This window comes from Patiria miniata, unplaced genomic scaffold (assembly GCF_015706575.1).
Source record: "Patiria miniata isolate m_02_andy unplaced genomic scaffold, ASM1570657v1 HiC_scaffold_22, whole genome shotgun sequence".
In the NCBI taxonomy this organism is placed as follows: Eukaryota; Metazoa; Echinodermata; class Asteroidea; order Valvatida; family Asterinidae; genus Patiria; species Patiria miniata.
This window is the reverse complement of record NW_024037061.1, coordinates 5486716-5514567: the sequence shown is the minus strand read 5'-3', so window position 1 is coordinate 5514567 and position 27852 is coordinate 5486716. Positions and strand designations below refer to the sequence as shown.

The 27852-nt window shown below is 40.4% G+C and overlaps 1 protein-coding gene across 1 annotated transcript; it reads right to left on the bottom strand.

Moving 5' to 3' along the window:
* Positions 1-1183: 1183 nt before the first annotated feature.
* Positions 1184-27852, bottom strand: LOC119730664. The gene is made up of 10 exons (XM_038203655.1): positions 27671-27852; positions 18945-19016; positions 18274-18417; positions 17188-17256; positions 9623-9697; positions 5483-5554; positions 5217-5273; positions 3846-4021; positions 1626-3434; positions 1184-1419 (listed from the first exon to the last, which is right to left on the bottom strand). The coding sequence occupies exons 1-10, from the start codon at positions 27850-27852 to the stop codon at positions 1184-1186; spliced, it is 2892 nt and encodes a 963-aa protein (XP_038059583.1).

Here is a 27852-nt window from a genome sequence, read left to right as displayed (position 1 = left end):
CCACCGTTTTGTGATTGAGTAATCAATCAAATGTAATTAGAACACTTATTTATTATAATAATCTTCACTATAATCCAAATAATTATCACAGAGACAAATGTTTCCAAGGACGATCAGCAATTGGTGTTATTCTTCTCTGGTCAAATATTCAATCATAATCTTTATACACAACCACTCAATTTATTATACACAATTGTAATAGTTTCCAATGACTCAAACAAGGGTCGAATGTTTCGCCACAATACGTTTACATGAATGTCCCTTACTCAACAGGAGACTGCTTAAATGATCCTTAGATACACGGTGGGTAAAACAGGGCATTTCCTGCCTTAAATGGATTTGAGTCTACCTGTTTGTCTATCTGTCAAGCTCTTCTTTAAGTTTACTTGTGCAATTGCCGCTAATTTAATATTATTTTTATCATTTACATTTGCCCTAGATGACAGTTATGTCCTAAAAGACTACATTGTATTACAAACCTAAATGGAATGTCTAAAAGAGGCAAGACAAGTCTGAAGATGTCACCGTTGTCACAATACCCTTCTTAAAACCAGGGACGATACAGCAAACAATCTGGTATTGGAGGTAAGTTACACAATTTCGTTATCAAAACTGATGATTTGCTTTACAGAAACACATTGAGATACTCCTCTGCGCAATAAATCTGAATAACTGATCATCAAACTTGTCAAGCAAAGCAAAGTAGAATCAAATGTACTAATAGCTTTAGTTATTGAATTCATCCGATCCATAAAAGAATAAAATTGATAAAATTAGCTATAAGGCAAAGCAACGTTGATATTGTCCTCGTATTCCATATTTATTTTAAAATATTTATATTTCACATTTACAAGTGGTTGATTGAAAACAGAAGGCAACCAGGCTAACATTGTTTGATATCGATCTCAAAGAAAATAATCTATTACAACTTCCCCGAATCCTCAAATATTATTCAATCAACATCTTTTTAGCTCCCACTACCATTGCAAATATACAAATTGTTCCAAAACTATACAACACAAATGTGAAGGTCAGGTTGCCAAAAATTAAACATCTTTTCTGGCACTCCCCTTCCCGGGTCCAATTCCACTGCAAATACATGTAATTACAAGTGATCTATACAAAATAAACCTCTAAAAATCTGACTAGCTTTTTAATCTTAACTCATGAACAAGTTGTAATTTTACTCAAGCTCGTGATGCTCTGATATGATTTCTTCGTAAGGCCTTTCCACATAGTCTTCGTCAACATCAAGGGAAAGATCTCTCACACTCGTCATCACAAGACGTGTGCCTCTGCCTTCCCTCGCCAATGACTCGTGTCGACAAAACCAGCAACAGGCTTTAGCGATGCATGTTGCCATACTACCACAGCACCCAGAGCGCCACAGTGACTTCATCACCATCCAGAGAAGACTTGCTGTACATAAAAAAAACCAATTGTTACTGATTCGAATAGCCCCATCCAAGCTGTCAATCAAATAGTGCTCATTGGCCAATTAGATTATGACTGGTCAGGTGATCACAGTTTCTCTGTCAAAATTGGTGTCAGGCACAGTGTGTAATGTATCAATGAACTATCTACAACAATCAAGAATAATGATATATATGTATTTAAATGCGTACCTATGACAAACACAATGATGCTGAAATTCATCAGAACCAGGACAGCCGCAAGGACTTGGGCTCTCTCTGTGCCACCTCCAGTAGGAGACAGGAGCAAGGAGGCTGCCAAGAGATTCAGGAAGATGGTTGCTAGGGAACACATCTGTAAACGGCTATCGGTAACATCTTTCATCGGCCTTACATATGCATGTAGGAGCAGGAACCCAACAGATATGGCGATGGTTGCAAACATGGTGAAGTGATCATCTGGGCCGTACAGCAACACAAACAGCGTCTGGATGATCTTGCGGGAAAGCTCAACAATTTCCCAATACCAGAACTCTGCTTTGTAGTTTCCACTGAGGAAACTTTTCCATGTGATTTCTGACGGACTTTGTTCTTCGGAATTTAGGAGGTCGATGCCTGGTTGATTAAATGTGGAATCATCTTCATTTCTGTGTGGCATAGTTGGATCATTGATGCTGCAGTAACTCGGATCATCTACTGACGATTCAGGCAAAAGGTGCTCATGCGATTTATTTCTCTTGTCTTGTCCGTTGCTTCTCCACAGAAGTACAAACAGCAAGGACGGGAAGCCAACAACGTAACAGAGAGAAGCTTCGGCAGCATGGTTGAAATGAACATGCTGCTCGTTTTGACAGTCGATAGAGTAATCGGATCGAAGTCTCGTAGCACTATAGGTCTCGTTCTCATCTAGATAGAACGGGTCGCAACCAGAAGGCAAGAGGGTGAATATAACACTGGACAAGCCGGGATAAGACACAAAGAGAAGCATAACAACAAACAGGTAACATTTCTGTCTTGTGGTTGACAAAGCCTTGACACGCTCTTCAACTGTGTTTTTCTTGATCGCCAAGTAGCACTTTGAAACCCAATAGACACACAAAGCTGCCAGCACAACAAACGAAACTAAGCTCATTCCAAACAAATACTCAATGTACACATTGCGGTAGGTGAAGTCTGGAAAGTAGCAGCGGGGACTGATGACCAATTGGACAATATTCATCTCCAGCAGTTTGAAAAATGACCCAAACTTAGTCAGAATATTCGGCCAGGGAATCTCATCAAGGGCAGAGAAAATCTCGCCCATCACCTGATAGAAACCAAGCATGATTTTCCCTCGAGCAAAGATCACATCAACGGCCGACCGTCCTTTTCTCCGGTTTCTCCGCACATCCCAAGCGATGACGAGTATTACCACTGCCAACACGACCAGCAACAGAACGACTTCAAGTAAGAACCACCACCACTTTGGGCACACATTACAACTATCAAACCAGGCGTAGTACCCCACACTGCATTCAGAGCAAAGCCAACCTTCATAACCAACCTCACAAGTGACATTGATACCATCCCCTTCATTTAAACAAGACTCCTTACGTGGACACGGATGTACCTTAGGCACCACTCCCCTAAAATGCTGCGTGCTGCTATTGTAGGAATCATTTTTGCTCCTGATGTTTACAACGAAATGCTGATATGCTTCGTAGTTGTCGTTTGAGCCCCAGTCCCAAGTCCACCAAAATCCAGGTAAGAGGTGTTGATACTCCCCTGCACAGTCAAGACCTTCGTCTGGGCAAGGATAACACTCATCAAACCGATCTTTCCGGTAGTACTTATCGAGACAAAAGCATGCGCGGAACCCTGCATGGAGACTTTTATTGGTACCTGTAGGACACACGGTGCAATCTGCAGGGCTGATACCAGGGTGAGCAGCTGGGGTGACGTAGGTTCCATTGTTGCACTTTTGACACTTGATGGGCTGTGATGTGTCTGCTGCCTGTCCAGTCTTGGTTTGGTAAAAGCCTCCTGCGATTCAAAGATAATACATGTAATTTCATTAAAACTGTCCAAAACCCCTCACTGCCATTCGACACTTTTCTTCGACTTTCAACAAAGTACTTGCAAAATGTCATGCAAACCTTTTCTTTTCTCATAATCCGAGCAGTGGTACTTCCATTAGCCGACTAAATAATGTAGGGAGAAATCCTCCTAGTATTAGGACACCAATTCAAAATTAAATCAGTGCATCCTTGAAATCAGAAAACTTTGTAGATCATTAGTTCACGCTATTGCGCATGTCACGTACCCATGGTGGAAGAAAAAGTGAGTGCACATAAATAACCTTCAAGCAGATAACGTCTGCAATGACATGAACATTGTTTCCAATTTCCTTCCAAAAATATCTTATCAACACATAAAAACTGAACTTCGTAGTACCAGCTGGGCACGCTTTACACCCACTCTCCCTCAGATCTCCATAATATCCTTGGGCACATGGCACGCATCGCCACCAATGAACAGTTCTTGAACAGGAGAATCCACATTTTGTGAAGATATCTGCCATTTCCTTCGTTACAATTATCGGTAGGGCGAACCCGTCACCAACCTGTTCACTGAAATTTGAAGGTACAAAAAAATAACTCTATGCCTATGCTTTTTTTTTTACGGTGTATTGTAACAATGCAAGACAGGTCAAGTCTATAAGTTCCATGACATGAACTTCCTTAGGAACATTTTAAAAATTAAAGGGAATGTACATCATTGGCTTTTGCTGTAATTTTCAGAAATGAACTATTTGAGGGGTTAGTTTAATAGGTCAAATATTGTTACACTGACATGTTTGAAGTTTTGTGTTCGAAAATGCTGGAAAAACCAAGTAAAACAAAAATGTTCAAGTAGTCTGGTTCCCTGACTCCACTAAGGATAAAATGGATCAGTTTATAGATGCCGGAAAATTGTAAGGTAAGGGAACCAGTGTAGCTGGCCTGCACCCGTTCATGAACATGTTACCAATAGCAACCAAAATTTGGATTGAAAAAAAATGGTAAATTTGAAGCAGAAGTTGAAAAATAGTTAGGTTTTTCCAACGGTGATCGGCCGACCACTGTTGGAAATGTATACAAAAATACCATTTTCTTGAAAATGACTTCACACCAGGTGCCATAATTTTACAGGATGCTTGTGACTGTTATTTACCAACATCCTAGTAAGGTATTTCGTAAAACTTGATAGTTTTATTTTTCGATGTTTGCAAATGTTGTATATTCCCTTTAATGTATGAAAACCTCTTTGAACATTTCAAATTGTCCATGTTTTCCTAACAACTGAGGGCGCTGTTGTTGTTATGTCATTTTTGGAAGTCACTGTTCATTTCAGGGGTTTTCTGTTTAAGTTGTAAACCAGACCATTTGCTTAATGAAAACATTTGTGAGAAAAGTTTGCTCTTTGGCTTACTGTCATCGTAACAGAAAATGTATGATAGCAATATATCCAAAATCCAGGTAACTGTTGATGCTGATAAAGTTGGAATTAACACCCAGGATTCTGCCTTGAATGACATCACACGTATGCTCAAAATTATATATGGACGTTTGCTTCTGCATAAAACCGAAAGGCACCAAAAACCCTTGCAAATGACAAAAATATACAATTTAAAATAAGGTTGAATTCGACTCAAAGGTGCATTTTCAAGGATTGCATTTTAATAAAATAGAGAGCATATGGGCCATTTATAACATGTAGAGCAAAACCAATATCTTTAGAAATCATCAAGTAATAATTTATATGAGAGTCGTGAAAGATCTTTACATTTTCAGATCAGTCCGATTTGTTGCAGGCGCAAACTGGAGTGTGTTATCAACAGCCCTGAGAACAAAGGGACAAAATGAAAATGTATTATGTTCAACTCCAATAATCTCCCAAGAAAGTTGTCAATGAGGTACATCGTCAATGCTGCGATACGTTACAACTATAACTTGAAAAATATTCAGGAAGGAAAATGTACAACAGTAACAATCTTGGCAGCAAAATGTAAACTTGAAAGCGAAAACTTTGACTCACAAACTGTAACTTACACATAGGCGTTGATACCCAAATCTTGCCATACGACATCGAAAATAGTTGTCAAATGACTGTCATACAACGATCTGGAAAGTCGGGAAAAGTAAGAATCTAATTTCATACAATATGACACACTGATGGAAATTCGCGAATCTATCATTACATGCACTTAAGAGTAATTTCGTGTAAATACTTCATATAAGTGTCCACGCTCAAAAAATCAAATTTTTAAAACTTTGTGGGGTGAAAGTACTTAGGGAGCAAGTAACCAAAATAGACTTTTTAAACTTTTATTTTGCCCGTTGCCATGGTTACGGGCCATTATGTGTTTTGGTCATTTTTGGCAATTTTGAAGCTGCAAAAATTCATTTTTCGCGTTATTTTCAAAGGTCATCCAGCCAAACTGCAAAGTAATGTCACAAAAGTAACCATATCACGACAAAGTATCATCCGTACCCTTACAAGAAAAAAATAGAAACACTTCTGAAAAATCTCCTTTATAATATTTTTAGGCCCTATAATACAGCATGTTTTTACAACTAGCAAAACTGCATTTTTTACCCCATTTTTAACCCTCCAAAATGGCACTTGCCAAGGCACTCAGAATAATTTCCCTTCGGTTATGGTTAGTTCAGACATTGGTTTTTCATATCTGGTGAGATAATTTTAAGGTTATTTTTATAGCCTTTGTGCAGTAGCGCTCCAAAAATGGTAAACTTCACAAAAACCTTAAAAAGTGTATTTTCAGTGTTTTCCTTTGTTTTGAGTAATAACTTGTATAACTTGTATAATTGGTATTGTTCATGAATCTAGCACATTTTTACAGAATTAGACTGTGTATCATTTTTAGACCATTGGATGAATAGTAGGTCGTGTACTTCCCCCCACACCTGGCTAGGCCCCGCCCACTCCCCCTGTGCCACCGAATTTTGAACTTGTATGTTGCATAACGAAACAAATGTAAATATGCAAGTGAACACTTTAGAAATAACATATAATTCCTTTTCACAGCCTCCCCTTCCCCCACCCCGGGGGCATTGCTTGGGGTTGAGGGTGCGGTGTGACCACCCACCAATAACTTGGCATTGTCGGTAAAATCATTGTCACATGGGCAAAACTCATGTGTTTGCAAGCCGCAATGAATAATGGTCATATCCACTGTCCTCTGATTGAAGTGCACCATCATTCCAATGATGTCCAGTCCTCCCCTCCTAGCTAGGCCCCGCCCTTTCCCTTGCCACCAAATTCAGATTTTGATTTCTGCATGTATTTGCCTAAATTATTATTGTAAATAGATGTCAATTTGCCAGTGAAAATTTCATAATCTACACCAACAGGCGTACTTTTCTCACAGCCCACCCCCTGCCATCCCTCTTCCTACTCCAGTGCTCATTATGAGCAACTACCCCTCCCCTCCCAAAGAATTGTACAGAATATGTATTATTGTTAAGGTTAGATATTGCCTTGCGGAAAGTCCACATATTTACATACCCTATGTAGGTTTGTCTATTTTTTTTGTCAACGTGGGAGTGGTTTGGAATATCTGGAAAGCGCAGGGGGGGGGGGGTGTAATACGGATACATGTACATGATACATGTACATAATTCTAAAATTTGTTTTAACAAAATTGCATTTATTTTAGTGATATTGCGATTACGAGAGCAAATAACTCATATTTTTATATTAAAATACATGTACCTTAAAACAACTATCACTCTAGTGAAAACTCAAAATGGCCTCTATATTGATTGATTGAATTGAACGTGTAAATATGGTCAGATCAAGCACATAAAAGTCGAATATAGTACCGTTATGGGTGCTGCTATGCCCTCCAAAATCGTAATTTCGTAATCAGCATGACATATTGAGTCACTTCTAAACTGTCATCAGCAGTGAACATGGCCACACTTCTGTGGTTCAACCCGAATTGGCAAAACTAAAGTAAATATACACAATTGTGGGGATGTTATTTAATGCTCTGCAATTCATTCATGTAATAACTATAAGAAACGTACATCAAAACAAACAAAATGGTACAGATTGAAAGGTGAAAATTACATGCGCTTCTCGCACCAATGGCGGCCACGTTACATACTGAGCATGTGTTGTTGTTAATTATATAGCCATGAATTTCAGTCATAGGATATTACTTCCGTGATAGGCTTTGAAAATGGAAGTATTTTTGACTTTAGTTTATGAGCACCGATGTCTTTACAACGGTTGCCATGGTAATAATAAGCACACTACAGAAGTGTATTTGGTGCCACAAAACTTCATGTTGATCAGGCAAATACAAATTTGGAGGACAATTCCACTAAAAAAATACTTCAGACCCTAACTACATGTATATAGCCAAGTCAAGTCAGAGTGAAATTCATGCAATCAAATTGATGCTGTGTTCTCTCGGAGCTTTCACTGGAGTGATCGTTGTTTTAAAGTACATGTATTTCAATATAAACAAATAAGAGTTAGTTGCTCTCTAAATCGACAGATCTTTTCCGTTTTGAAAATTATAAAATAAACGTCATTTTGTTCACCACACCTTTTACTGTAATTCCAAAGTAGCTTGCAATATAAACAAATGTGAACAGCGTACATGCATGTGTCCAGATCACCCTTCCCACCCCTACCCACCCCCACGACACACCCCTTCTCCTCCTCACTTTTCGGATGTTTCAAGCTGCCCCGTGTTGTAAAAAAAGCCACCTTACATAATTCAGACTTTCCCCAAGGTCATATGCATGTATGTAATCTCAACAAAATTGTACTTGTTGACTTGTTGGGGAGGGCGTGGTTCTCTTTGAGCTTTGAGAGTGGGGGTGGCAGGGGAAGGGGCTATCTGTGAAACGGCTGTTGGTGTAGATCGTAAAAAGTTCACTTTCAAATCGATATCTAGTATTTACAATTTAATTTATGCAAATCCATGCAGAAATCAAAATCTGAATTTGGTGGAAAGGAAGGGGCGGGGCCTAGCTGGGAGGGGAAGGACTGGACATCATTTGAATAATGGTGCACTTCAATCAGAGGACAATGGATATGGCCATTATTATATGCCCCTGGGGGTGGGGGAAGGGGAGGCTGTGAAAAGGAACTCTATGTTATTTCTAAAGTGTTCACTTGCATATTACTTATTTACATTCGTTTCGTTATGCAACATACACGTTCAAAATTCGGTGGCACAGGGGGAGTGGGCGGGCCTAGCCAGGTGTGGGGGGAAGTGCACGACCTACTTACCATCCAATGGACTAAAAATGATAAACAGTCTGATTCTGTTTGTGAAAATGTGCTAGATTCATGAACAATACCAATTATACAAGTTTATTACCCAAAACAAAGGAAAACACTGAAAATACACTCTTAAGGTTTTTGTGAAATTTACCATTTTTGGTTCGCTACTGCACAAGGGCTATACAATAACCCAACATTTTCTCACCAGATATGAAAAGACCAATGTTTGAACTAACCATAGCCGAAGGGAAACTATTCTTAGTGCCCTGGCAAGTGCCATTTTGGAGGGATAAAAATGGGGTAAAAAATGCAATTTTGCTAGTTGTAAAAACAGTGTTTTGATTTTTTTCTTGTAAGGGTAAGGATGATACTTTGTCGTGATATAGTTACTTTTGTGACATTACTTTGCAGTTTGGCTTGACGACCTTTGAAAATAACGCAAAAAATGCAGCCTCAAAATTGCCCAAAAATGGCCAAAACACATAATGGCCCGTAACCATGGCAGCGGGCAAAATATCGGATTAAAAAGTCTATTTTGGTAACTTGCTCCCACAGTCCTTTCATCCCACAAAGTTTAAAAAAATTCGATTTTTTTGACCGTGGACACTTGTATGAAGTATTTACACGAAACGACTCTTAAGTACTTTATCAGACCTGCGATATTGGCGAAAACCACATTTTTCTGTCGTGAGTTATTGAATCTAATATTTAACCTGGTACACTCATTACGTGATTTGAACAGGCAAATCTTATATACATGTGCAACCCATGACGTCAAATTGATGTCGGAGTCTTGTTCCTTAAGGGCTAAGTTATACAAAATATTAGCTGCATGCTTTGACAAACATGGTACTATACATGTACATGTACTTGATTCCGTTCAGGGAAGCACAGAACTAAAAAAAATGGATGATGAATTTACTTACACCTGTTTGATTGTTTTATTGACGGTGGCAAATGGCCTCTCTCCAATCGATGAAAGATTGTTTTGGAACATGGATCTAACATAAAATTGAAAATACATAATTTTGTTGTTTTCCTCATTTAGTTTGCAAGCAACGACTTAAGTCATCATATTTGGTGACTTAGGTCTTATTTATATTCGCTAAGATGTGCGCAATACTACCGATGAGTCTGCATTGCAATGAAACCTGGATTAAAGCTTCGCCGGACGTGCGTCATGTAGATGCACGTGTAGTCATGTAGAAATAAACAGTGTTTGCAGCTGCCAAATTAGTGTGTTTACCTGGTTATAACAATTGGCGATGGGGGTAACATAAATACCTTCGGTAACGTAGGTGAGTTTCATGTTGAGAAGGAGACATGGCGTATGAGCACCCTTTGAGACAGTCTTTTAAGGCGAATGATGTGAAAGCACTGGGTAAGAAAAGAGCCATACTGTTGACTGGCTATGGGGCGGATACATTCAAATTGATTTCCAGCCTAGTTGCGCCAGACAAAGCTGGTGAAAAGACATTTGATGAACTAGTTTCAATCACCAAGAATCAATTTAGCCCAAAACCATCTGTCATAGAGGAGAGATACAAGTTTAACTCCAAAGTTAGGCAAGCAGGCCAGTCAGTTTCTCAGTTTATTGCGGAACTACGTCACCTCGCACAACACTATGGTTAAGGGGAGGCTCTCAATGACATGCCACGTGATTGCTTGGTGTGCGGTATCAAGGATGATCGGATTCAATGTAGATTGTTGTCTGAATCTACTCTCAAGTTTGATAAGGGTTGGGAAATGGCTCGAGCCATGGAGCTGGCAGCGAAGAATGCCAAGGATATCCAGCAACATACAAGCGACGGGAGCCCCCCCCCCATCCCCACAAACAAACAAACGCACAAAGTCGGCAGTGTAAAGCCCCAGGGTAAGGATGGAGGGAGGCCACAAACTCACAGTCAAGCACACGGCAAGTCCCATGGGCCTCGCAAGTGCTATCGCTGTGGACAAACAGAACACACATCACAGAACTGCCGAGCTCGCTCCTATAACTGTAATAACTGTGGAAAGCAAGCTCATGTGGCTAAGGTGTGAAGGACCACTAAACTCTATAGACGCCATCATCGACACAGTCAAAGCACAACACATACAACATTGATATAAATGTTGATGTGGAAGAGAGTGCGCCCCCTATGGAAACCTACACCATGTACAAGACAACTTCACAGACGAAAGAGCCTCAGTTTTTAGTAAGTGTGTCCATCAACTGCAAACTGGTGACCATGGAAATCGAAACTGGTGCCTCGGTTTCCATCCTCACTGACAACGCCAACGAGTCGTATTTGTTGACAACAAACTGACACTATGCAAGGACACGGACATTGAACTGCGTACATACACAGGTCAGAAAATACCAGTCATCGGTAGTTGCGCCGTTGCAGTTGAGCACAACAACCAAAATGCTCAATTGCCGCTTCTCGTCGTGTCAGGCAGGGGACCCAATCTTCTTGGCCGTAACTGGCTACGCCATCTTCGATTAGCATGACACACAATCCGTCAAGTGAACCACACACCCGTTCCTATCGACATCACAGGACAGTACAGTACAGTGAGTTGTTTCGCGATGAATTGGGCAAACTCAAAAGACAAAATTCAAAGGACAACAGGAGCTCATCAGCGTGACGAAAGCTGACGCAGAACCAAATTCTGAAGCCAGACCAGTACCCTTCGCCATGAAACAGCTGGAGACTAGCTTTGTCATTGGTTGAGGTGATATGTTTATACAAAACAGTTTATACAAAACACTTTCATCGGCAAATAACCTACATGTAGTTGTTGAGCTTCTGATGCATTCAGGCAGGTCGTTGATGTAGATTAGGAAGAGTGGGGGACTAAGGACACTCCCCTGTGGAACCCCGGATGAGACGATGGATTCACTACTCTTCTGCCCATCAACGAGTACAGATTGGGAACGAGAGTGGAGGAAATCTGATATCCATGCCAGTTTTGCGCCTCTAACTCCATAGTGCTGGACTTTCTTCAGTAGATGTCGATGTGGCCTTTTATCGAATGCTTTCTCGTAATCGAGCAGGACCACGTCGATTTGTGACTTGCTGTCCAGTCCCTGGATGAGGTCATCCAGCATACAGATCAGTTGCGTTTCGCAGGATCTGTATTTGCGGAAACCGTGCTGCGCATCTGACAGGATGTTGTTGTCGGTAAGGTGTTGGATCACAGCACAATGAATGATGTGCTCGCACAGTTTGCAGAGTACAGATGTTAGAGAAATCGGTCTGTAGTTGGCGGCATCAGAACGACTTCCCTTTTTGAACAATGGGACTAATTGTGCTATCTTCCATTGTGATGGTACCCTCCCTTGGTCGATTGAAGCCTGGAAAAGTAACACTGCTGCAGGAGCAATCTCCACAGCCGTCTGTTTTAGCAGCATGGTAGGTATCCCATCGGGTCCAGAGGCAGTGGAGGGCTTGAGATTTTTCAGGAGTTTGATCACTCCATTCTCGCTCACAGTGATGTTTTCCATTTCAGGATGGTTGCTGGTGCCTAGGTCAGGTAGTGGAGCTCCGTTGTCAGTTGAGAAAACCGATGTGAATTGCCGGGTCAGAATGTTGGCTTTGGCCTTGGGATCCGTGTGTAGAAAGCCTCCTTCTTTCAGAGGTGCAACACCCATATGATCACATCGCTTGGCTTTCACAAGAGCACCCAACTTCTTGTTCCTACAACCTGCTGGTACGCTGTGGATGATGTCATGGACATACGTGTTGTAGGAATTTCGGCAGATGTTTTGAGCCTCCTTCTTTAAACGCTTGAAGCGAATCCAGTCTCTGGCTTTGTTTGTGCGACGAGCCTTCTTGAAGGCACGACCCTTTTGTCTCAGGATGTGTTTTGATTCGGAGTTGAACCACGGTTGATTGACTCTTGTGGAGCTAAGCTTAGATGGAACACAGTTGTTGATGATCTCTTCAAGCTCCAGTTGCAGTGCAGTAGCAAGGTCTTCAACTGGCGTTGAAGTAGTGAACTTTGAAGTGAAATCATCTGACATCTCGAGCGGATGGTGACGAGGTCGGCCCTTTTCCAGAGCAGAATCTTGCGCCGAACTGGTTTCCTCCTATAGGCACGGCCGTTCGCGTCCATGAATACCATGTCATGGTCGCTTAAGGCTGGGAGACCCGATCATCTGTTAGTGAGGGAGGGTCTGTTGGTAAAGATGATGTCCAGAGTGTTGTCCCCTCTGGTAGGAAAATTGACCATTTGCTCAAGGCCAGCTGTATCAAGTAGGTGACTGATGGCATCTGATGATACAGATGACTGATGGCGCTATTGAAATCCTCCATATACTTAAGGTCAATTTTGGGAGGTCTGTACACAGATGCTAGTACAATGGTCTGGTTATCGTTGATGATCTTCGCAGCGACAATCTCTGCATCTGACTTGATGGTAATCGGGTGGCTATTAAGGCTGTTGTGGACGCCAAGAAGTACACTTCCGTAACCGTCCCTGCGATCACAACGATAAATGTCATATCCAGGTGGGAAAACTTCTCCATTGGCGATGTTTGGTTTCAGCCATGTTTCGCACCCAAAAACAACATCTGGCTTGGTAGCGTCAAGAACACTCCAGAATTCTGCTCGCTTTGAAAAAATGCTATGGAAGTTCACTTCAGGTAGGCGGAGATTCTTGAGAGTGTGGTTGCTATTTCTTTTGTTGGGTGATGATTTGGCGAGAGGAGAACCTGGATGGTGAGAACTGGTGGAACTCGTTGAAGAGTGGGTCTCAGAATTTGAAGCGCTGTAATTGGACTCATCTAATATTGTTGAGTCAAAAAGCCCAGATGAAAAGTTGGGTAAACCACAACGATAACACTCCCAGGGGAGATCACTGCGCCCAAGGGTATCGAGGGCAGAGTCTGTTAGGCCCACGCAGTCTGAATGAAACCACACGTCACATGATTCGCACAGGATGCTGGCTTTAGCACCTTTATAGCTGGTGCAGGCCCTGGTACACTCTCCACAGGGATACTTAGGTGTGCGGGGGCCAGGGTTGCGTTCAATATCACCAGCAAACAGAAGTTGTTGATTTAGGTAGCAAAATGCTAAGTTCACAAAAATAACAATATAAATCATGACTGAACATGATCTGTAGTGCAGTCTGTAATGTACATGTACACAGCAATGTGAGGTCAATCAGGTCAAATCAATGTCGACATGGTCGGTGATCATGACAATGATGAATGACATTGACAAAGAAAAAAAAGAAACACAACGGCAATGGTATATCATTGTATTATGAAGCAGACACGCAGGAGGGTTGTTGACAGCCAGCATGCATGAGGAGCAGTTATTCAAAGGGAGTATGCAGGCAAACAATGATGCACGATACAGTTAGTCGGCAGGATGTAGATATAGCTGGCTATTGAGTTTGACTCGATGACAATCAATAGATTGTGAAGAAACACACAAGGAGGTTACCAATCACTCGAAGGATGTCAGAAATCAACATATGAAGAGTCAATACCAGGAAAAAGCGGCCGAGTAAACACGCCGATCGCTCTCTTCCGCTTGTCTTGTGACGTTGTGTACACGTTTAACGTACGTATCGCTTCTTCACATGGGCGCCATTTTGACTCGATGACGAACGAGACGATGTGAATAAGTTTGGTGACGATGAATAATCCCATAAGGAGGTGATTTGGAGGGAAAATCCAGGTGGACACAAGTTCCAGAGGTGTTAAATCACTCGATATGATGAGAGAATCCGACAAATGATAAGACAATCCAGGAAAAACTAGCAAAGAAAATACGATTTCGCCCGAGAAAACAAATTTCGTGTTGTCAGACACAACGCATGCGCATCACTGACGACATTCAAGGCGACTCATGATCATGACGTAGTATGCTGGAATAGGGGTACGGCTGATCAGCCGTACCCGTGTTCCAGCAGACTACATACACTCTAAAAAAGAAGTGTCAACGCTTGCTGAGTAAATGTGTTGCGTACCAACGTTGAGTACTTTTTGTTACCTAATTATTATGGGTTAAGTGACAATTTTGCCAGTACTCTTCAAAAGGGAAATTTGACCCTTTGATTGTGCAACCGAAAAATTTCAAATTATAAACAACGTGGTGTAAGAATGCACATTTGACCTTGCAACGTACAACAACACAGGCATTATGAGCTCTCATATGGGTAAATATCACCCCATAATGAGAAAACATTGCCCAAGTGTTGCCTAAAGAACGCTCTCGAAATCGACAGTAACATTCAAGATGGCGGTTAGTGGAATAACAAACGTGCTGCGAGAGTGGGATTCAAAATCGCCGATACCTTTATTTAGAAGTAATCATTTACTATTCAGGATGCACTGATTAATAAAATACGTCATTGAGAAAACGTGGGCAGTATGAGGTAAACCTACAACATTGGATATTTGTAACAAATAGGTCGATGATTGAATTGCAATGTCGCGATGTGTGTTGTGTGTATCGTACGTGTACAAAATGTACATGACATTTGCAACATTCAAACACGGTCAGTATCTGGGCCTGCATGACAGCGCTATTTGTTAGCGGAGCATCCATGTTTGGGGGGTCAGGTAAGAGGAATGGTTAATAAAATATGCAGAAAGGTTGACAGAGCCCCCAACCCTCCACCCCCTGCCCCTGGGGGTCAAAAGAAAGGGTGATCATTTGTTGCGTACAATTTTGACGCAACACCATATGGTAAGAATTCGGACTCAATGTTGGGTAAACATTTTACGCAGGAATTGAGTAAAATTTGACGCAACCCCTGTTGCGTAGCGTTTTACCCCGCCAACGACCATGTTCCCTTTTTACAACCACAAAGAGTACAATTTACGCAACATTGGGTACTTTTTTCTAAGAGTGTAATGATCATGTATCGCCTTGAATCCACCCCTGTCCAGACAAAATTCGTCTCTGGACTGGAAGAGATCCTACCTTGTCACTCGTGCGCGTACCTACGTTACGAACGGTTGGCCACGTGACTGTCAAGATCAAGGATTGAAGCCATACACTTGCAGCTCAGAGGAGTTAAGCGTGCAAGATGGCTGCATCTTGTGGAGATCACGAGTCGTCATTCCCCCACAAGGCTGATCACAGATCATCGAGGAACTACACGATTCACACCCTGGAATCTCGAGAATAAAGACACTCGCTCGCAGCTACGTTTGGTGGCCTTATATGGACAAAGACCTTTAGGATAAGGTCAAGCAGTGTGCAGCCTGTCAATCCTCGCGGAAATCAGTGGGAGTGGCAAAGTCGTCCATGGTCGCACTTACACTTGGACAATGCTGGTCTATTCATGGATGGGATATGTTTCTTGTCATAGTCGATGCAGAAAGCAAGTGGCTAAACATCCACGCTTTGCACACTACAAAATCACAAGCCACAGTAGAACGGCTTCGTCAGACTTTTGCGGCTCATGGACTGCCAGAAGTCATTGTCACTGATAATAACACCAACCTCACCAGTGCAGAATACGAGAGGTTTCTGCAAGTCAACGGCATCAACCATGTCAGGTCTGCCCCATTCCACCTTTCGTCAATTGGTTTGGCTGAAAGGGCGGTGCAGTCCTTCAAAGCCGCTATGATGTGCATGAAGGAGGGCACGTAGAGACTAAACTGTCACGTTTTCTGATGACATATCGCATGACATCACATGCAACAACAGGGTTAGCCCTGCAGAGATGTTGATGAAACGCAAGCTTCGTACAAGACTTGATACAGTTAGACCAAACATTCAAAGCTGGGTTGACAACAAACAGCCAGCACAAAAAAGATCCATGACAAGCGTGTCAAACCTCGTACCTTCAATACTAAATGAGGCGGTCTTTGCCGAAAACCTCGCCTCTGGTCCTCGTTGGATCACTGGTTTCATCATCGCCGCAATCGGTCACTGCATGTACACTATTCAGCTTCAGGATAGTCTAGTCTGGAGATGACATGTCGACTCGCCAAATACCTGCGACATCCGTCATTAATCCAGTCGTACCTATGTCTACACCAAGGGTGGAGGAGTCGGACAGAAACGAGCCTAGTCACAGTAGGAAGGAGGAACCTGCACATCCGGTGGATCCGGACAAATTTCAGAAATTTCCACAAGCACCACAACTTCGAAATAAAGAAATAAACAGTGTTTGCAACTCCCAAATTAGTGTGTTTGCCTGGTAATAAAGGTAGAACAGTTGCTGTGATTGGTCAGGCTTCATGGGCCGGGCGGAGCCTGGTTGGATGGATCATGTTTTGGCCGATTGAGGTGTTTCGTATCACGTGACGTCGTAGTTCAGTAGTCACCAAAGTTACCCAAGCGCCTGCCATATTGTACATCTTGGTTGCAGGCTAGTAAATAATCTACCATAAATTCAAGTGATAAATAGGCCAACTGTCATAAATTCACGAAACAAACCCACAACTCTCCAAATCGGATATTGACCCTGGCAGATATCGCAGGATACGATCGATCAGTAACCTCACTTAAACAATGATTGTAGAGGAAATACATGTACTTACAAATTTGTGAGCTGCGTATTATAGAAAATCCAGGCCTGTATCTCAATGAGAGGATTCCCAAAAGCTAATCTGTCAAAGAAAATAACAAGAACTGCAGTTTGGTTGTTGGTCGACAGTGTATTCTGTAAACGTAAGCCCTATAACGATGGGACACTTGAAATGATTTTGAAATCCTTTATCAATACACAGGGGCATGATGAACCATTGCTATGTGTGATTTTCGGCTAAGGAAATTGCAAAGGCTGGTATTTTTTTCCCCTTAAGATGGTAAGGGGCAAGTCATGAATAATGCAGTAGTTTTCATGGTTAATTATGCTTGTTCATGAACAGAACAATGACATCAACAATAGCTGCCGCAGTAGCCTAGTGGATAGCGAGATAGGCTCTAGAAAGAAAGATGCCTTGTTCGAATGATCCACCGATGCTCATTTTCCTCGACTCTGTTTCTTCTCCAAATGTATCGGTGGGATAATTTGAATTTATGGTGAAAAAAAGAGAAGAGAACGAGAATCTATTTGTCCTACAGTGATTCAAATAAATTATCACTGAATTATTCATGTATTGCCCCCCCCCAGGAAAAACAATTACATGGCCTGGGCAGGGCGATTTGTTCCTTGTCAATTCCTTTATCTGCGGTGTTGACAATAGGTCGACCCCTTTCCGCGGGATCAGTAAAAAGCTCTAAATGAAAATTACATTACAACTTACTGATGCAAGTTATGTTACAATTTTAAGTTAATTTCACCTAAAATGAAAATGATATAAAAATCACCATGCATGTAAAAGACAAGTTGTAAAACCCACATGCGTACCCCACTCCCAGCTGCTGTACTGGAACCTATCTCCCTCCCCTGCACCCAGCCCTGACGACATCCCCACTATGTATTCCATTACCGCAAATCACCGTTAGATTTACGGGAAATTTGAATTAAAATTACGTCACCGTAGGAAACCCGTAAGTGACCGTAATTTTACGGTTTTTGTTGGCAACCCTTTTGACAGTGCTTTGCCGTAAAATCTTGGGCATTTTTTTTTTACAGTGTATAGATTTCTTATTTCATAAAAAAAGAAACTATTAACACTCACAGTAAATTTAGGGAGTGAAGATCCTTAAACATCTCTCTGTTGAGGACCCTGATTTGATTGCGTTGTATGAAGAGTCTCTTTAGCTTAGTCTGATTGCAAAATAAGCCATCAGGAATGGATGGGAGACGATTGAAGCTAATGTCACTTCGAAATATGAAAATGTTGGGAAAAGAAAGGAAAATTAAACGTAGGTTCAATTCAAAATACCTTTAAGTGTATTCAAGATGAAGGTTAGACAAGGTGAAGTTGTCTGTTTTCGTCAGATTGTCTTTTTTGACAGGGAGGGTTGGGTTGAGAACTGCAATAAATAGCCTTGATTATTGTCCCTCTTGGGAAACAATCTGAAGGGGTTTGTGAGGCCTGTTGGAATCAAGGCACGCTGTGCATACGACTATTTAATTACCAAATATTTATTTTGGTCATTGATTAAAATTGTTAGATGTACTGTCCCAAAAAGGCACCTTCTCAAGGCCCATCCTACCCCAGACTTGGGCGTTATATAGTCATTCATTTAGACACTAATTTGTCTAAAGCAGCATGCCGCCTGTATTTTAATTTTCAAAGGAATTATTTGTTTTTGGCGCATTGTAGAGGAAAACAGCTCATTGTTGCTAAAATATTTGTTTTGGGTTATACGTGAGACAACAAAACATGTCTGTCAAAAATCTTACATCATTTCGGTTATTGATGTGTTAACTAACAAATTATCTGGTAGAAAATCTATATCGTTCTCCGCTAGCAACCTGTAGGGGATAGAAACGGATACAAATGACCACCAAATTAATACACGTGATTGAAAATGTTCTTCTTGTCTCATATGTTATGATAACGAATCTCGTTGAAAGGATTTTTATAACAGGTCTTACAGTCAAGGAAGACTACATTTTATAGACTTTAGATATTTGACTAACTGTCTGAGAAGTTCCTTCAATAATAAAATAAAAGTTGCCTGCAATACTGTTATGATCGATGATAGCATTATTTACTACACTTGATGTCATGAAGACACATGGAAACATACATCAGAAGAAGTGTACTGCACTCACACTTGACTGATTTCAGTCTTCGCGTCAAACAAACCCTCTGGTAGAGTCGTTAGGTGATTGTTCTGCATTCTCCTAATACAGTTTTACAGAGTTCAAATTGAGGAGTTGAAATATTAATGATAATGCATCTCGGTTTTAAATTCCAATGCCCACTGTTATAACACTGCATTCGTAAACTTGATAAAAAACACTTTTTTTCTTGTATGTAACGTTGATGATTAATTTTACTCACAGCTTCTGGAAGTTTTTAACACCATTAAAAGCTCCAATGGCAACTCGGCTGACTGCGTTATTAGCAATAGAACTAAAGAGCATGAGAGACAAAACCAACACATTACTAAAATTATTCCGAAGACCCCCAAAATAAGAAAGTAAGACTTTTTTTAACAATGACCAAAACCTGTACGCCATTATCTTTTCAGAGTACTGTAATACTCACAACGTGTCGATTTGTTTCCTGTGTAGTTTATTCGAGGGATCCACAAACAAATAAGCTGGAATCTCGGGGATTCGATTGTCATCTAAAATTCTGTAAGACATTGAATATTTGACACGCAGTTTTAGCAACTATATTTTCTTTCACAAATAACAAACTTCAGTGTGGTAATAAAATAATTTGATATATATATATATATTTATTTTTTTTGAAAAGATAAAACCTCTAATCCCAAACATTTTTGAGGGCAAAACTTGTGCGTATATATATAAGCCAATCCCCAGGGTTGTCTCTGCTATCCGTTTAAAAGTATAGCTCTTTATATCCTCAACATTTATATACATGTAATAGTTTGGGCGTATTTTAGTAGATTTTCAAAATAACATTCTAGAGAGAAAATTGTATTTTGAAGAAACGACCACCGTTCTTTGAATGCTTTTCTCCTTACAGTAATTACCATGACTGGCATGCATACTCACATCAAATTGAGCTTGGTGCTTTTACCAAAGGTATGTGCTTTAAACAGTTGCACATCGTTGTATCGCATCAATCTGTAATGCCAGAAATGTGAACAAACGCACTTATAAAATTTAAGTTTTACCTTAAGAGAGCCAGGTTATTTTGACCATCTCTCAAACGGAGGGAGGGATCTTGGCAATTGAGTAACAACAAATTATGAAGCTCTGTACATACATAGATTAAGTTATCATAAACATACCCAATAAGGTTCCTGACTATACGTCAAAGGGTTTCGGTATTATGGCTAATTAATTATTCATATGCACGAATGGTAATTCTACTTTGTGTACATGGCGTAAATGGGGAAATTCAGTATTTCGAAAAAGGTTTTTGCTGCGCTCCGTCAAGGCTTAACAATTCCCCGCCATATTGTAAGTACACCAAAAGGAAAAAAACAACTCGCATAAATGGTGAAACCTGTTTAAAACACATTCTGGTAAGACAAGGTAACTGATTTGCGCGTGTTATTTGAAACTTAAGGAAATAACACATGGTATCAGCGCGCGTACCACTTGCGCACGTATCCCTTTCATGCGTACCATTTGCGCATGAACCATTTTATCCGGTTCGTTAGTGTGACGTCATCTCAATTCAACCATGTATACTTCACACGGTGTAACATAGCGCGAATGGAAACGGAAGTTAACGCACCTCCCCCGTTTATCCAATGTAGTCGGGGGTCTTAGGGATATTTTGGTTCAGATTCTTCCAAAAGTACCTAATTCGGCACAGATGTCGACCATACCATACTATTTCGATTTTTGTCGGGGCCGCCATATTGGCAAAATGGCCGCCAACCGCGTTGGAGGTCAATTGAACCAAATGAACTAGAATCATAAATGTTACCAATTTCCAGGTATTTTTGGGGTCGAGCAATCTGAATCATTCTTATTTTATTTTACGATTTGAGGCAAGACAGACGCTGAAAGGGACCGCCGTTTTGGCAAAATCCAAAATGCCGCCTCATATATCACAGTTAAAAAAATAACGACCTAAAATTTTAAACAATACCTTCCTTAATGGGTTTTCGGGCTCACGGAATCTAAATCTGATGTCATTTTAATGATTCCGAAATAATACTGATAACTATAATAATAATATATTGAGCTTATATAGCGCTTTATACCAAAGTTCTCAAAGGGCTTCATTACCCCTGTTCATCAGGTCATGAGACCAGTTTCTGCAGCAGCTCAAGATCAGCGCAATCTGGTCTCTACCTTCACAGGTACCCATTTATACTCATCGGTGAAGAGAGGCAATTGTAGTAAAGTGTCTTGCCCAAGAAGACGAGCACCATGTTTCCCGTCCGGGTTTGAACCCACGTACTGCAACAAGTGAGCCAAACACCGTAACCATTGGACCACAACACTTCACAATAACTACACATAGATAGAACGGTATGGACGGCATCTGTGCCGAATTTGGTGCTCTTGGAAGAGTCTGAACCAAACAGCCCCTAAAACGCTATAACAGCTAGTTATCAGTGTTATCAGTGTTGTGCGCGCGTGTATGACGTTGTTACTAACGAACCGGATAGTTAGGCGCACTAAGTGCAAAGTCCACCGTGCTTTCAGTGTTTCTTACACTTGTTGGGCTTCCAGTCCTTCGAAAGTATCCGGGCCGAGTTCCTTCAAATGATTGCTTAAAAGATTCCTTCGGGGAAAGAAAGAAACATGCACCAAACGTTTAATGAAGTGCTTTGGTTTTTGAGCGCGTGAGGGCGCTCTGCGAAGATCCGCCCTCATTTGCCAAGATATACTGCCTATTCACATAGCCTTAAACTGTCATTATAACCAACCCCTGAACTGGATATTTGGAAACAAATCGAAACTCAACATACTTTTTTGTAGAGATTCACTTTAACCTTGCGCTGAGAGATCTCTGTTGAAAATAATATCTCGGATTTGGGACCAAAATAGCTTATTTGTTTTTCTGAATGTTATCTTTTGAGTAAGATGTCTTTAAGTTGGCCTTGAAATTTGACTAACCCACGAATAAGCCAAGCGCAGCCTACACTGCGAAAATAAGGTCAAACGATGAAACATTCATGTTGTCAACAGTATCAACCATAAAAATGGAAACCTTATAAGTTATCTCTGTGATTTTTTACGGCGTTTTTTTTTTTTAAAGCGTCTTAGTTGTATACTCACAAATGTTGGAGGTCGCTGCAACTCTTGAATGTACCCGCTTCAATAACAGTCAAATCATTCGAGTTCAAATTCCTGTGAAAGAGTTTTTGTTTGAAATATGCGCTCCGCTTACTATTTCTTGTAGATTGTAAAAGGTTCACTAGCAAATTGATATCTAGTATTTACAATTCAATTTAGGCAAATACATGCAGAAATCCAAATCTTAATTTGGTGGCAAGGGAAGGGGCGGGGCCAAGGGAGGACTGGACAACATTTGATTAATGGTGCACTTCAATAAGAGGACAATGGATATGGCCATTAATATTCATTGCGGCTTGAAAACACATGAGGTTTGCCCATGTGACAATGATTTTACCGACAAAGCCAAGTTATTGGTGGGTGGTCACACCCCACCCTCAACCCCTAGCAATGCCCCGGGGTTTGGGGGGGGGGGAGGGGAAGCTGTGAAAAGGAAGACTATGTTATTTCGAAATGTTCACTTGCATATTATTTATTTAAATTTGTTTCGTTATGCAACATACAACTTATACATTCGGTGGCAAAGGGGGAGTGGGCGGGTCCTAGCCAGGTGAGACAACACGACCTACTATTCATCCACTTGTCTAAAAATGATACAAAGTCTGATTCTGTTTGTGTGAAAATGTGCTTGATTCATAAACAATACCAATTATACAAGTTATGACTGAACATAAAGAAAACACTGAAAATACACCTTTTAAGTTTTTGTTAAACTTACCATTTTTGGAGCGCTACCTCACAAAGGATATACAATAACCCAAGATTTTCTCACAAGATATGAAAAAAAACCAATGTCTGAACTAACCATTGCCGAAGGGAAATTATTCAGAGTGCCCGACAAGTGCCATTTTGGAGGGATAAAAATGGAGCAAAACATGCAATTTTGCTTGTTGTAAAAACATGCTGTATTATAGGGCTAAAATAATAAAAAGGGGATTTTTCAGAAGTGTTTTTATTTTTTCCTTGTAAAGGGTAATGATGATAATTTGTCGTTATATATTTACTGTTGTGACATTACTTCGCAGTTTGGCTTGATGACCTTTGAAAATAACGCATTTCAGTCTTCGCGTCAAACAAACCCTCTGGTAGAGTCGTTAGGTGATTGTTCTGCATTTTCCTAATACAGTTTTACAGAGTTGAAAAATTGAATCATTGCATCCTCAAAATTCTATTTTGGTTACTTGCTCCCAAAGTCTTTTCATCCCACAAAGTTAAAAAAAAATCGAAATGACTCTTAAATCAGTGTGGTTTTGTATGTAGTGTTTAAGTTGAAGATGGGATAATTTCTCTCGGAATCAGATCCGCAGAGTTGGTCAGATCGGTCTCAATTTAGCGAACCGACTGCACTTGTGTCCTAAGGGGTAACTGACTCAACTCGACTCGACCACACGTACACTGTGACTCGATTTGACTCGTCCATCTTGATCTAATAACTGGACTCTACACGATTTTTAAAAGCTATATCGAATCGCAATACAAGAAACATGTTTCCCACCCGTACTATTGTCAACGAGGTTTAAATAAAGTAAGTCCTGGGCGAGATTGGTATAAGACTTTGCTTTCACTAAAGTGGCACTGTCATTATCGCCAATTATAACAGTAATATGCGAACTTACACATTTATCAACTTGGTACATCTTGCAAATGTGTTGTTACCGATCGCCTTTATTCTGTTGTCTTCGAAATTCCTAGAACAGAAGCCGAAGTTGACACCTAAGTTAATTATTTTGCGTTGATCATCCGCAACGACAAAATCCCCTGCGGCAGTATTATGATTGGGCGCAACAGCTTCATTATATTACAACACAATCAAATAGCATGTACACATTTCGCCCATTTATAAAGTCATCAGTTTCCAGTCTGCATATCTCAATGAACAACATAATTCGTGGTGATACAAAATCATAGTTACAGTGATTTAATCCTCAGAATCAAAGCAATTTCCCATTTCCCATTTACGCGTCAAATAACTTATCGAATTCGCAAACTAACTATCTTGAAGAACTTAAACATTTTAAAAGTCGAAAGGCGTGAGTGATTGATCTGCGTGAGAAAATTTCATCTATTTGAATAAAAGACTAGCATTAAGCAATTAATATTGACTCACACTATATGTAGCTTAACTCCGTTTTTCATGACCAAGTCGATGTCTTGCAGTTGATTTCTACTAGCGTATCTAAGAGCAACAGGTGAACGTATTCCCATTGTTAAAGTGTTATATAAGAAGAGAATGTTTTGAAATGGGTTATCTTCACAACTGAACCCGCGAAGTGACTTTTGTTTTGATGTGAAAATACCAGTGATATACAATGTCAAGAGGCAGTTCAATATGTAATGTTGTATACGTGTTGTACTTACAAATTCACTACAGACTCCGGAATTTCGAAAGGCTTGTCAATGCTGTTACCGGTCAAATTGCTATGTAAAACAGAGAAAATACAGTTAGGTTTTAATAAACGGTGGTTATATTCGAGTTTTGCCTCATATTCACATTTTCAAGTGCTATTTTTGTAGTATTTAAGAGGTAGAGTACATCATTGTAACTTGTGCACTATGTTCGTTTGAAGCATCAAAAGTGCTCAAATCTTAAGACGGACACTGAATAACTAACCTGAGGAAGTTTTAGCTCAGTTAATGCTGTCTATTCTCAGAAAACAATATTATAGGATTTGGATTTCTATTCAAAAGTTCCCCATATTTTGAATTGCGCCCCAAATCAACGTCCGGGACACGTCTTCCTTCACCCAATTGCAGCTACAAATGGCATGATTTCGCTAACCGAAACGACGAATTATAACAACCGCAGGCGTGTAAGTCGTGTTAATGCCCTACGCGCATCAATTCACGGCTTCACCGAATTAAACAGGAACTGCTGACGAAAATGACTAAAATTGCGTCTTTAGACGCATCGTTGGAAATGGACTGATTTTGTTATATTCTTCAACATGACAGCTTGCCAGAAAGAATAATTTCTCGTGGAGTTTAGTCCATTACTATCTTAAAACCAAGTATGCCTTTCAACAAAAAAAAATCTTCAGTTACTTTTTGGATAGCTGCCAATGATATTTATATGGACTGTACCTTGAAATGAGACATAGCTAAGATGGCGAAACAGGTTCGGACCGAAGTAAGTGAACCTTATAATTGACAATGATCTTTTTTTCTGTTGTTGCTGTGTTGAATCAGGATACAGAGGAAAAGTTTTCAAAACAGAGGTTAATATAGGAAACGAGGTTGAAAATAAAGTAGCTCTTCGAGACGAGGTTGGAATACAGTGGATTTTACATTAATAAAAATAAACTGCGTATTAGGTCTAATAATTTTGAAAGAGACGTGCTATTCATTAAAACTCTGTAAAAAGTTGATATGAAGATAACAGTATATCTGGATCCAATTTTATGTGGCTTGCAAGCAGTAAAGTTTCTTTATAATATGTTAGTAAGCGTATGTACGTACTGCTATGTAAAACTAAGCTAGTACAATCAATACAAAACATATGAAATTGGTTTTGCTCGGCAATGTTAGGGCTAAATAATAATGTTTGTACAAAACGGGCATACAATAAGACATACAATGTACTTACAGCGAAATTAGGTACGGAAGTTCCATCAAACTATTCTTCGGTATCTCCTTCAAGTCATTCTGGGCAATTTTTCTGAAAATTAATATTGTGCATTCGAAGTGTTATCGTAGGCCTCTGTATAGCGTACATAGTGTATTAGAAAGGAATGTTTTGCTTCGTGGTATTAGTGAATAGGTTACGTTGAAGGTCGTGGCAAGGACTGTTGATGAGGAGTCAAAAGCCCCAAAAGCACAACTTGATATATATACATGTGAAATATCGAAGTTGAACTTGGGAAACAATTGTCCTCCGACATATTTATTTTCAAGTTATTCTGTTTACCTTGGCTGTTATTAGATATATGCATTGTCACCCTCCAAGACACAAGAACAAACAAATCTAGATCAATTTCGGTCATAGAGACCACAAACATACTATTTAACTGATTCTGAACGGCCATTCACCGGATGATATTTTTCATCAATCAATAGTGTCTACACTAAGGGGTTGGAGCACATTCATTGCACTGCCTGGCTCACGAGAGACATGCAGTCATTAAGTCAGGCAGGTATATACAAAAAAGACTCTCTTTTTTTTTTCTTCCCACAATCAGTCGGTGAGTCAGTCAGTCAACAATCATGGTGGTGACGCCACACTCTACGTTTCGGTATTTTCATGCCTTTTATCCTCTTTTAAAAGAAAACCCGACCAGCAGCCTTATATTCTGGTTATTCATAAAGACTGAACCAGGGTTTGGGATCTGTCTTATCCAAGATTGTATTTCCTTTAGGCAGTTAAGCATCAAATGAATGCCTACCACCAACAGGGAACAATTGGTATGGCTTGAATTTACGACTTGTTTGACATTCCTGAATCATTCTTAGAGTGGCATATAGGCACCTTTATATATTTTTTCAATTAAATATCAAATGTAATATTTTTGGCGGGTAATTAAATCATGTTTTCTTTAATTGATCACTTAAAATGCTGCACAAACACAGGAAATCATGAATTTGTCGGACTGTGCATGCACATGTAACATGTATGGGGTTCACAAAATGTAGACCCAGCAGCAAGGAAACTGTACTGTCTGTGGACTGGCCTTCTGTGGTGCAACTGATTGCCTTAAGGGATTGATAAGTCAAGTTTAACATCGAAAGCCTGGTGTAAAAAGGACCCAGGATTTTAAAAGTGAAATTCTCCTCATGTCCTTTTTTTTGCGGGGGAGGGGTGGAAAGTTGGGCCTGAGAAATAATTATTGGACCCACCCCCCCCCCCCCTTCTAGGAAAAAAAAACCTACGTGGAAACCCACAAGCGGGGATGCGAGGCGTAGCTGAACAATCCATACGTATTTTATTTATGCACATATTGCTGCGTTTCAGGGCCATTTCTGTGTGTTTCAGTCTGAAATATACATTCAATGTACAGCAAATTTTGATTGGAGTCTATTTTTTCATTCCGTTGACTGTAAATTTCTCTTTTATTTTCTTTTGGTATTATTGTCTCGTATGGTCTCGTGGTATTGTCAAACTGGTGGGGGGGGGGGTGTGGAGGATAGGAAGTCAATTGGGGTGGGGATTCAACCCACTCAGTCCCTCAGTCAGTGAGAAAGGTAAAGCAAATTAAAGACGCTGTAGGGTAAGTAATGATAATTGTTTCACTTACAGTACGTTGGTGTCGTTTGGTATCCCCGTCGGTAACTCCATCAGACCTCTATCGCTGCAGTCAACTATGCGAGGCCCGTGGTCGCTACACTCACACACCTCACACGCTTCCTTGCTTGCATGAACCGCACAGTGCAACACGACAAAACCCACCATTAAGTTCATGTACCAACCCCGCTCCAT

Bases quoted from the DNA above. Each gene is read 5' to 3' on its own strand.
- LOC119730664 (XM_038203655.1), bottom strand. From the start codon at position 27,852: ATGGAGCGGGGTTGGTACATGAACTTAATGGTGGGTTTTGTCGTGTTG. The intron at 17,257-18,273 runs GTGAGTGTTAAT...TTTCTTTGACAG, and splicing joins CTTCACTCCCTAAATTTACT to ATTAGCTTTTGGGAATCCTC. The intron at 5,274-5,482 runs GTAAGTTACAGT...CTTTGTTCTCAG, and splicing joins TTGGGTATCAACGCCTATGT to GGCTGTTGATAACACACTCC.